The sequence below is a fragment of the Oratosquilla oratoria genome, chromosome 1 (assembly GCF_046742065.1).
Source record: "Oratosquilla oratoria isolate Oo_2021 chromosome 1, ASM4674206v1, whole genome shotgun sequence".
NCBI lineage: Eukaryota > Metazoa > Arthropoda > Malacostraca > Stomatopoda > Squillidae > Oratosquilla > Oratosquilla oratoria.
The window spans coordinates 118128564-118141230 of NC_134777.1; the positions used below are offsets into that span (position 1 = coordinate 118128564).

The window sequence follows — 12667 nt, forward strand, 5'->3', positions numbered from 1 at the left end:
TATGGCTCATGCTAGAATGTGGCTTATGGTGCCATATTTGCATCTCTCTGTGTCAGTGATAGGTCATGGAGCATGACATATCCCCCTTCCCCAGATAAAAATGTTTTAGGCCCATGAAGCAAGGCTTAATCATTCTGTATCAGGACACGACAAGGCATTGGCCACTACATTTTGTTTTCCTGGGATGTGTTGAGCACTTAAATCATATTCCTGGAGTGCTAATGCCCACCTGGCCAGTCTGTCATTCTTTGTTTTCCCACCTATGATATATTTCGAGAGGTTATGATCACTTAGGATGATAACTTTTTCTGTCGAGAATTTTTTTTAATTTCTTCAAAGCTAATATGAGGCTGAGGGCCTCCTTCACAATGGTAGAATACCACTTTTGATAATCCTTGAGGATTTGAGACATGAATGAGATGGGCCTCATGACACCATCCTTCTCCTGAGCAAGCATAGCACCTACTGCTACATGACTCATGTCACAAAATATATAAAAAGACTTACTATAATTGGGAGCTATCAAGACAGGACAATCCAATAGGAACTATTTACACTCCTCAATGGCTACATCAGTGCCTTCATCCCATCTGAAATTATTATAAGAGAGTATGCAGGTTAAAGGAGCAGCTGCCTCTGCAAGGTTTGGACAGTACCTCCAATAGAATCCAAGCATGCCCATGAATCTTCTGATGCCTTGCTTTGTCTTCAGGACCTAGAATTCCATGATGTCCTTCTCTCTGGCTTCTAATGGCATGATACAATTTTGGCCAACCTGATGTCCTTAATAGTCAATGGTGCTCCTCCCAAAGGCACTTTTCTTCAGGTTCACAGCAAGCTGGGCTTGTTTTAGTCTGTCAAGTAAACCCTTCACCTGTGCATGTGATCACTACATGTGTCAGAGAACACAACTATGTCATCTGAGTATGCTCTAACACCTGGCAATCCCTTGACTAGCCAATTTACAAGGCACTGAAAGGATGCTCCACTATTTTTCATGCCAAATGGGGCCACTTTGTATTGAAATTGCCCATGTGGGGTAACACAAGAAGATATCTCAGTAGCTCTGCTTGTAGGAGGGATCTGATGATATCCCTTCATTGACAGAAACTTTGCAGCCGCAACTTCCTCAATGAGGTCATCTATTCTGGGGAGAGGGTAAGGGTTCGCTTTTGTGACTGCAATCACCTTCCTGTAATCATCATATAGTCTCCACTCCCCTCCGGGCTTTAGGTACCAGCATAGCTGGCAAAGCCCAAGAACTAGTACTAAGTTCCACTAATCTTTGATCCACAAGCTGCTTCACTTCCTTTTCCATGATCCTCTTCTTCTGGGGCAACAATCTGTAGGGAGTTTGCCTCACCAGTTTGGCTCTATCTTCTAAGACGATGTTGTGTGATACTGCTTGAGTAACAGTTCTCACCCCTCAGAGTTTGTGTCACACTTTTTTCCTACTCTCATTTGTCCTTAACACAAAATTTTCAACAAAGCTTGCTGCCTGTAATGTCTCACATTTCTGCATGGTTACATATAGCCTGGCTTCATTGTTCAAGAAATTAAGGAATTGCTCATTTGCAAGCATTTCCTCGACTTTCTCAACAGTCACCGCACCTTCCACACACATCCATTTGTCTATGTCACTCCTTACATTCCTGGCTAGATATGTATATCCATGACCAATATAATTCCTATCTTCTCTGAATTTCTTCCTAAAATACTCTGGGGAAATCTCATATGCCTTTAATGTTTCACTCTTAATCTGGTCATAATCATATATGTCATCTCTATCAAATACTATGTACACACTTAAGGCTTTTGGGGTTAGGTTAGATCTTATCATTGCTGACCAGAGGTCTTTTCTCCATCCTAATTGTTTTGCTATGCCTTCGAATGTAGAAAAGAACAATTCTGGATCACTTTCTGTGATTCACTTCTATGATACTATCCTCTACACTTCCCTCATTACTCACCCAAGTTGACCATTGTGCAGGCTGCCCTGCTCCAACCCTATCTGTTTTCCTTTGGGACTATACCCCTCATCTAGGATAGACCTCACTTCATGATTCAACTCTAGGTTCCCTACTTATTCTAATTCCACTCATATTATCTACTATGTCATAACATCTTCCTCTTTCCTGTGGAGGTCTTTCATTTTCAATTCTAACTTCCTCTACATAATATCCCCTCCTTAATCTCAGTAATCCTTCACCTAAGCTCTATTCATTCCTGTTATCCTCTATACCATAATGCCTGTCCCTTACCTGTGGGAATCCCTCAAAGTCACGAAATTCTGCCCCGTCTTAGATTGACTTCATTATATCTCTCTCTTATTCTATTGTCACTCCTGTCATTCTCTCTACTATGATATATGTCCCTTACCTATGGGGCTTCCTTGGAGCTGTGAAACTGTGATCTCTGTCTTAGATTGATTTCATTCTGTCCTTTGTTTCTATACTCATCATCTATTCTGCTCTCACTCCTACTGTCAGTGGCAAGTGCCAAGTCTTTATAAATATAAACCTATCTTACCTCTATTTGTCTGGCTTCACACAATCTATTTACTTCTTTATTTCTGTGTGAAGAAAGCTTACAATTTATCACTTTCTGGTTATCTAACAAAAAAAAAAGAACATCTATAATAATGCAGTTGCTACTTCTTCATGTCATCATTAATGTTGCCCTCCCACCTCACACAGAGGTGCCCCAGTTGCATACTTCTCTGCCACTGGTTTGTAAGTCCTCCTGTAACTGGGACATTCACATGAGAAAAAGCCTAATTCGCATTTTAAATTCTATCCTCTAATTTAATGTAACCTACTGATTGGTTAAATTTAACATCAATGAGCATTTTCATTAAGGATGGTGTGTGAATGTGGCTCATGCTAGAATGTGGCTTATGGCATCATATTCATATCACTTTGTGTGTGTGACATATCATGGAACATGACTTTAATTTCACTTTGTCTCTCATCTCTATATTCATCATCTATTCTGCTCTCACTCCTACTGCCTCCTACATCATAAAATCTTTCTCCTACCTGTAAGAATCTCTCAAAGTCTAAATTATTGTTGATACTACTCAAACTGTTTGACTGAGACATTCTTCCTTTTGATTTGTTTGCTTATCATATGTAAGCAACAAATATGGCGGATGTACTTCTGTTTCTATGATTGATCATGGTTTTGAATTCACTCAGCAACCTAACTTCTCTACTTTTTTCCTATTTCCACTTGAGTATTTTGCACACACCAATTATTTCATCCAGCAAAGAAGAAAATTGATCCTGGATGGAAGGCTCCCATTTATATGTCATGAACTAGCATTTGTGTTTGAGTTGATGTATCAAACCTTGGCTGCGATTTGACCAGTTCCTTCAGTCCAGTAGCTAGCATGTCTAATTTGCTTTTTAGAGGGTTTCCTTCTTCACTGGGATAAAAAAATGGTGAGGTGCAAAATTATTTAATTTACATGTTATAAAAATATATATTTGAACTTACTCATATACTGAATTTAAGGGTATGAACAGAGCATGAGCGAGGGAGTCAGAGAGGCCAATGCCCGCATCCCTTTCCTCTTATACTAGGGTGCAAAATGCAAGTGCCAATGACAGGTGGCAATTTGTTATGATTATAATCCTAATCTACCTCTATTTACCTGGCTTCACACATCCACTTTATTTTTGTGTGAAGGCTTACAATTGATCAACCACTAGTTATCTAACAAAATAGTAAAAACAGCAAAAATGTATGATGACTACTTCTTCACATCATCACTATTATGGTGACCTACGACCTTGGCATCAGGAGGTCCTAGTTGTGTACTACTCCACCACTGACTTGTAAGTCTCCTGTAACTGGAATGCTCACATGAAAGGAAGCCTAATTCATGTTTAAATCTTATTATCTAAGATAACCTATTAATTGGTTTAATTTAGCATCAATAGGTACTTCCATTAAGGATGGCAAGCAATTATGGCTCTCGCTAGGCTGTGGCTTATGGCACCATATACGTGTCTTTTTATGTTACATCCATTATGGCACATCATGGAACATGACATCACCTCTCCCTTTCAACTTATATTCACTTTCTTCTCACAAATATATAACCAATCTCTTCCCTCTTACTCCCATCTATACCACATCCATGCACATTTAATGACCCAATTACTGGGGTTATGGTTAGAGTCTTCCTCCAAGCCCCAAGATCCATCCCATTTAGTCACCTATTTCAACATGCATGAGAAACAAAATCTCTACTTTGAATGACTTGTGAGCAGAAATGATTACTGTGACTGGTTACATAGGGGCTGTGAGCTTCCTGGAAGAGTCTTGGAGGAATGGATTCATTGATTGAAAATTTAAAATAAATTCTAAAATTTCTATTTCCATTAATGGGTAATATGTATGGCCAGAAAAAAATTATCAATGAATTCAACTTCTACACAATAAAGTAACTTGTGAAAAGGAAGCATTTATCAAAGAAAGCTAAGCACTTTACTAAATGCAGTTCAAGCAATCAAATGTTAAATATCATTTCAGACAACTTTTGCTGTAATTTTCAAAATTAAAGAATAAATGCACATAACAAATACATACCTGGTAAACACATGAAATCATAACTATCCATATAAATAATGATCATAAATGTGCAGATTATTTTGTCATTACAATTCTAAATAAATATACTTCATATAAGCCTATTGAATGCCCACTGTTTTACTCTATTACTGTAGTTTTATCTATTTCTTTTTTTATAGAAAAATAAATCTTCTAATCAAGGTAGCTCTATGTCAGTGAATTACAGTATGCCTTACCTTCTAAGGTCTTATTACTAATACTTATGTAACAATTTTAATCTCCAGTTACCAGTCATGCAGCAACAGGAAAAAGTGTTAATCTCAAATAAAAATAATCTATATACAGTAATCTAATCTATGACAATGATGAAATAAAACAAATTAATTCTGTCTCTTCCAGTTATTGAATTCTTGATAAATGTAGACTATTATCTATTCATACTGCAATAACTCAATATACAAGTTACCTTCTCTGTAATAATATGGAAAAAACTATTGTACTGGAACTCATGCACAAATGCTTAAAAAAAAAAGATTAACTGCCATAAACTCTAGAAGAAATTGCTCAAGAAATAAAACATCTGCTGATGCCCTGACTGGTTACAAATTTCAGACTATGGTTCATGACAAGCCATATCAGCCCAGTGTGAAGAACAAACTACAACTTACCTCTACGTGCCTCATCTTCCCGTTGCCGCGAGATGAGGAGGTACCGCGGTGATTCCGGACATACAGGAAGCAACACCATCTGCATCACAGCCGGAACCACCGCCAGACCTGCAGACACTTTACGTTAGTCAACACTTTACTAGCACCTTGGCACCTCGGGATAGAAGGAGAGATATGCATCATGGTTTGCAAGCAATACCTGCAGCACTTTCATTAGCAATATGCATCACATTCTGCAAGCTTTCATGTTGCACTCTCATAGTTACACTGGTATATGAATCTTAGCCAAATACTGTATACTATAACATGTCACATACACAAATGTTACCTCACTAGTACAAAAAAGGAGAATACTAACCTTAGACAACAGACAGACTGCAAAGTTTGTATATAATTATGTGTAAGGTTGGTAGTAATGTATGTCATTGATTTATAACTAACAATAATTGTTCCAACTGACCTAAAAGAATAGGCCAGCCCTTGTCGTTGCCTAGTAGCTGTTCGATCCCCAGTATTTGAGATAACAGAAGACCGATGGTGACAGCAAGTTGATTGACAGTACCCAACCCGCCCCGAAGATTAAGTGGGGCAATTTCACTGATATACATTGGCACCAGCGATGTATTCAGTCCTGTAGGAAAAAATGGAACTCTACCTCAAGGATAATCATCTTGGAAATATTCTTTTATTTTTATATAGGTACTAGATGTCTACAGAAATACATATTTCTGTGACAGCTCACACCAACATCATGTGTGCTAAAAAAAAAAAGTGCTTCACTAAACCACATGCCTGAGGAAAATCCTTACATCCATTATGTCTGACAAGTGTCCAATTCCTTACATATTGCAGCAACATACAAATGAATATAGGTTTTCAGGGACGAGTGAAACAAATAAATTAAAATTCAGCTATGTGTATCCTGGAAATCTATATCTTGGGTTAATAGTTCTTGATACTAATAAATAAATATGAATGAAAACATGTATTATGATGATAGAAACATGAATTTCAACACCATTACTTATTATTACAAGAGCAATAACTATTTTTTGATAATATTTATTGTCACTTGTTTCTATTATTATAATTTATCCATACTGAAGCAGAAATGAGAAAAAGTTGTTTCAATTCTCCTAAGTCATCAGTAAGATCTTTGTAAAATGAACCTGAAAAACTAGTATTAAAAATTGGCAAACTAACATCCTTAGAGTTTCCCTCAATGTTTCCAACAAAGTGGGTGTTGTCCATAGTAGTGTGACAGGCTGCAGTAAACTGTCTTGCTGGTTATAGCTCAAACTTAAATGATAGTCAAAAGACCTTTAAATAAATACTAGTATAGAGCTTATTCCACAGTTCTATAATTTGGCCAAACATAACAATAATTACTATATTTGCCAACACATAAGATGCACTTCCTCATAAGATTATATTTTGAGGAGAAATGTCTTTTATAATAGATGTACTAAAAGTTATTGAAAAAGATATTCATGTGGAAAACAAATTATTTTATGCATTGCTATATTTGCAGCAATAACAACAAAGATATCATCATATTGACAGTAATACCAAAAAAGACAATGATTGTGCACATTTAATTTACAAAGCAAAAACATGAATCTCATCTTAATTTACCTGGTAAGTTAAGATGACAATATTGCTGCTAACCTTGTATTGTCATTTCTCAGCAGAATACTCAACACAAATCTTCCCAGACCCCCTTAGCCATACACCATCAAACATTCTGGATACTGTGCCCAACCTCTCATTCAATAATATGAAAAACATTAGACACAGGGTGATTTTTGCTTTCCTCAAAAAAGATAAAAAAAAAAAAAAAAAAAAAAAAATCCCTATCTTATGAGCCAGCAAATACAATAACTACATGGTTTTCATTAAAGTAGAGCTTAGCATATATAACTATTATCTTAAGAATTACACTGAAAATTTCTGTCTTGACAGCTAACATACAGTGATGATTACTATCTTATTATCTGCATAACATCCACTCCTGTCACCTTTTCATCAATACTACCTTGAATCCAAGGTCTAGCCTACCATCATGAAATGTCTAGATTTGTTCAATTCACCACTGGCTGCTGGTGACCTTCAGCATGGAAAAACTGGATTCAGCAACTGCTATCTTCTCATGGCAGGACATACAAGTATTCTTACCCAACAGTTGTTATTGGGATACTGTAACTCCTACAATAATGTATATTTAAGTTGTATGGAAAACACTAACTTACCACATTTATTTGGTGACAAGTATTCCTGAAAGTAAAGCAGCAGACCAACTCTACCTATAACTGGTAACTAGATTGAACAAATGACAATCATTTCTATTTTTCTAAGATATATAGTTTTACAAGTTAGTCATTTTAGGGTCAGAGATTTACAAATCAGTTGTTTTAGGCTCATAAAAAGTGTTTTGCTCTATGCTCTACAAATATTCATATTGGATAAATAAAAATGCACTGTTCCTTCTGCATACTTCAGTTATTCAGTAATTAGCAGGTTTAAAATGAACAATGACCATTTGTCCTTAATTTTCAAAACTGATTTGCTAAGAATGTCAGTAAAATATATAAAAATAACAAACTTCTAATGTACAACTTTAGTTTGACCATTCATTTACCATAGTTGATCCTATGATTTATCTGCCTAAAAGGTGTAAAGCTGCCTTACCACAGTTGATTCCTATGATTAATCTGCCTAAAATGAGCATCTCGAAGGACATGGAGATTTGAGAGAATCCCATTAGACAGGCGCCAGCTATCCCCATCAAGTTGTTGAGTAACAGCCCTTTTTTCCTGAAACAATATCATATTAAATCTCTCTCCCTGGAGTTTCAGTCAAAATGGATAAGAAAATAATAAGCAGCCTTGATGAGAGCTGACCTAATGTGCACATTACATCAGCTAGTACTGTATATCAAGAAATCATATATTGAGGTTACTATATGGTATTGTTACCTCCCACACTTATTGCCGATGTAACCTCCACTGAAACCACCTAACATTCCCCCGATGGCAAAGATTGAAACTGTTATAGACAAGAGAAGATTCTGCATATTTTCATCGATGTTGTCATTATATCGCTCCTTCCAGCAGTCACCGATGAAATTTTCGATGAGTGACTGAGGTGCATTGATTACGCCCGTGTTGTATCCGAACTGGAACATGCCCAGGACGGCGGCAAAGATGGCGTAACAAAGGAAGCACGTGAGGCCCTGTAGAACAAGGAAGTAATTAGTCATGTGCATGTTATAAAAGAGATTCTTTTTACTCTAGTATGAGGCTTAAGACCCCCCAAAAATTTAGATTAATAACTACCTTCTCCATAAATGGCCTCCAGAAGTGACAGCATTTCTGGTTGTCAAAAATGAAAGGATTATGTTCAAAAGGATGAACACAAATATTCTAAACACCAAATGCAAAATCAGTTGTTTAAAATACTAAATTAGAAAGAAATGTCTAAAACAGTATCAAATAATACACTCACTAACCCTTTTGCTGTGTGTGTATATGAGGGTCACTCAGCTGAATAAAACTGCTTGGCAGTATCCTAAACAAATGTAATTCATCAACAGTAGTGAGAGGGTCAATCCTTTTGCTGCATTTCATGACATCCATTTTTGTCTCAGCCAGATGGTTTTATTCAGCTGATGGAAATCTCCATTACAAAAGAGTTAATGTCATCTTGCAGTTATTTTAATCAAAGCTATGATCACACACAAGAAGTGTACCTACAATTTTGTTTTTGTCATTGTGGCTCAAAGATAATTATGTTAAATTTTGTACATATCCAGCTAAGCACCTACAGGTTTTTATACCCTCTGAAGAGGTGAAAATGTGTGAAATTAAAACGGTATTAAAACTACTGTTTTCCTTCTCCATTTCTTATAATAATTTATATTACATTAAAATATATATTGAAAATAGTTTGTGATGAACAAACTTCATGTATTGTTCACTAATAAAGTTTTGTTTAGGAATAGAATTTTTCTTTAATCTTTCAAACTAACCTTCCCTTGCAGTATATAAACTTCATCTAAATGCTGCTTGGCCATAAGAGCATGCCTCTTTCAAAAATATCTATTTGATATTAGATATAATAGATCAATCATATTCATAAACTGGTGCAATTGTTTAGGGTGTGATGACATGCCAAGTGCAGGACATCAGTCTCTCATTATATGTGTCTCCCAGTAGGTAAGTTCACACAAATGTGACAAAGATATTTTCACCAAGTTACAATTTTATGCACAAACCTTTCACTGTAATGTAAGTTTTCTGAGGTGAAACATGTAGCATTTATTTTTTCCCATACTGTCAGCAGCCAGCTGGGGCAGCCTGCCAATGTTTCCTGCCAAACACAGAGTCAGTATTGCGAGTACAATTGTAGTGCATGGTTTTTCATCTTTGCAGTGATTTTTACATTTTGTTTTGATCTTTTAATAATTCCACTTAACCTTTCTTTGTCTAGTGTTAAACTTTCAGCAAAACACCAGAGAATTGTTTTACCTCTAGAACAAAAGCTAGAAATTATTCAAAGGGTTATGGCAGGTAAAGGCAACTATGTTGGGCCATTATTACTACCTTTGTTATTACTTTGTATACTACCATAAATTGAGGCACTTTCTCTATTGAACATAAGAATGTAAGAATGAAGGAAACTGCAGGAGACCATAAGGCCTATACTAGGCAGTTCCATGCCCATTACCACCTATCATCCCCATCAATAAAGTTGTCTAACCTTTTCTTAAAACAATCAATGGGTTCAGCACTCACTACATGGTTACTAAGTCTGTTTCATTCTATTCCAATGAATGAAAGTGGGGATAAATGATTGTGTAAATTTAGGATAAATTCAAGAATTAACTTTATTTTCCCCACTGAAATAAGGATTCACTTTATGCAAATTCACATTATGTAACAATTTTCAGAATAAATCTCTTACATATATGGAGGGACCAGTGTAATTGAACATGACAAGTTCAAGATACAGAACATGACTAAAAAAATGAGATGTCCAAATGTCTTTCAAAATGATCAGCAACATAATATCACTATGTTAGAAATATGTACTGGTATTAGTTATGGGATAATTGTATGAAAGTAAATACTACAAGTTTTGATGTATCTGTCATAAATGTTATTTGTTTACTAATGCCTGACTTTGATACCAAATGGATTGGCAATATTATTGGGGGTTTATTCAAGCTCTACTCATTAAACTGTGACCAGTATGGTAATTTGGTTTTTGTCTATATTGGCAACATTGGCGATACACTTATAAGTGTGACCATAGCATAACCCTTTCACTCCATTTTACAACCTGATCATTTGAGTAATCATTCTAGTTGTAGTCAGGTAATCTTGTTTAGCTAAGGGAAATCCCTTCCATAGTGGAAAGGATAACACTAGACTGAAAATTTATTTAACAAGTATTTTCAGTATTCTACTAATCATTTGAATCAAAGGTATCTATGGTCAGTGCAAAGTTTGTGAGGCATTATGATAACCGATTTCAACTGTTATTTGTCATACATATCCTATATATGAATTAAATTTAGATTATTAAAAACATATGACAATTTTTTTCATCAGTCAGATTACCGAGATATTCAAAGGAAAGATTACACTGCTACCTGGATGACTAAATCATTAATTTTTTCTTTTTCATAAATATTTTGAATGGAAAAAGTTGAGTCACTGTACCTATTCATATACAGCACAGTATTAGATCTTAGATTGCCTGTCAAACCAAATAATAATTTTATAATAACTGAGCAAAAATCTTCCCTTTGCTGAAGCAAAAAGTTATCCAGAACTACAAAGAGAGAACACACAACAAAAATATATCAGCATAGATGAAAGACAACAACACTGCAATGTAGATATGAAGAAATACTGTATATGATAAACTCAAATGACAAAGAAAGGATAAAAACTACTAAAAAGCTAAGAGGAAATAGTACAATATAAAAGAAATTAAGTCAATGGATGCATCAGGAAAATATATAGATGGAAGATACAGTATAATCAATTACAGGTTTAACTCCTTAAGACCACTGAAATTAATGCCAGAAAAAAACTAGTTGAGTAGGTGGCTGGTCTGAAGAGTTTAAATGGGTACTTAATTTGGCCTGCTCTGAATAAAATATTTTGCAATCAATACAAAATAGTTTTTAATTTTCTGCAGTACTAAATGATAGTAGACAACTCTCAGTCCTCTCTCATCATACTAAATCCTAAGACACATTAGAAAACTCAAAACATCACAATTGCACATATACAGGCAGCAAAGGAATTTTACACAATTTTTGTTTTGTATTATGGTGGCATGCAGACTGTTCTAACCAGATAATAGAAACCACTCAATTCCAATTTACATCATATGAAGGAATTTTTCATGTGAAGTTTTTTCCCCTGGAATACTGTATTGATGGGGTGAAATCATGCACCTATCCATAATACTATGAAAAGAAACAACAGCCACTTACAGTCCAACATCATCATTTAAAAGTAGCACAGTTGAGAATGCAGTATGGAAATATCTACCAATATCTACCAGCCTTCAAAATACTGAGAAATGCTGAACAGAAGACAACATAGATTCAAGGAGTACACCTGCCTTTTATCAACTGCAGATTCATAAAACACATACACACACAAACATATATTGGCCAATTTATAAGAAAAGCTGTGACCTTGCACACACATATGTCTACATACATATAATCATGAATAATAACCACCCAAAAAATTGGATAAAACCAAGGACCCTTGTATTATAATTCCATGAAAATTTCCTTATATATCTAAAAAAAAAAAGAAAGATAAATGACTAAGTGAATATAATAAAAAAAAATAATCCCTTATCAAAAATTTACCTCCCAATGATTCAGATGTGGTATACAAGGTACCTTGTAAAAGCAATGACAAGTTCTATATCAACCTAACAAGAAAATATTTCAAAACTAGAATCTTTCAACATAAGTACTTTGTTAAAACATTTGACTAAAGTAGTGGCCTTTTCTAACATAAAGCCAATCTTGACCACTGCATTGACTTAGCTGGTTCTGAGGTATTAGTGAAATTCAATGATTTCTTTAAATGAAATGTGATGAAATTATGTTTGATTTCTAGTACTTATGAAAAAAAAAATAACACGAGTTATGTATATATTAAATGTGACAAACTACTAACTGAATCAATTCTTAAAAATTTTCCTCCAGGTTAATATTGCAGGTTGTATGGGGAGGATGAAATCAAGTTATAACTTTGGTCCTAACTACCTACAGCCCCCCCTCTCAACCTTGAGTATGTATATTAACCTGTTTCTACTACAATGAAATATATGAAATTTCTTATCACCTACTCTTTGGTTTCATCTGTGGTTTTATTTTGTACATA

At 35.1% G+C, this 12667-nt stretch overlaps 1 protein-coding gene across 15 annotated transcripts in view; it reads right to left on the reverse strand.

Moving 5' to 3' along the window:
- The window catches only part of Glut1 (Glucose transporter 1), a 490886-nt gene that overhangs the window by 237471 nt on the left and 240748 nt on the right, over nt 1-12667 (reverse strand). For 14 of the 15 annotated variants that reach the window (XR_012966402.1, XR_012966403.1, XM_076185336.1 and 11 more), the window contains 5 exons: nt 8582-8617; nt 8222-8478; nt 7935-8059; nt 5707-5877; nt 5247-5354 (listed from right to left, as the gene is read on the reverse strand). Coding sequence is in view for 13 of the 15 variants with exons in the window: in XM_076185336.1 (XP_076041451.1) it covers nt 5247-5354; nt 5707-5877; nt 7935-8059; nt 8222-8478; nt 8582-8617 (697 nt within the window). In the remaining 2 variants the exon portion in view is untranslated. The remainder of the gene's footprint in view (nt 1-5246; nt 5355-5706; nt 5878-7934; nt 8060-8221; nt 8479-8581; nt 8618-12667) is intronic. The other variant, XM_076185347.1, reaches the window with a different exon arrangement.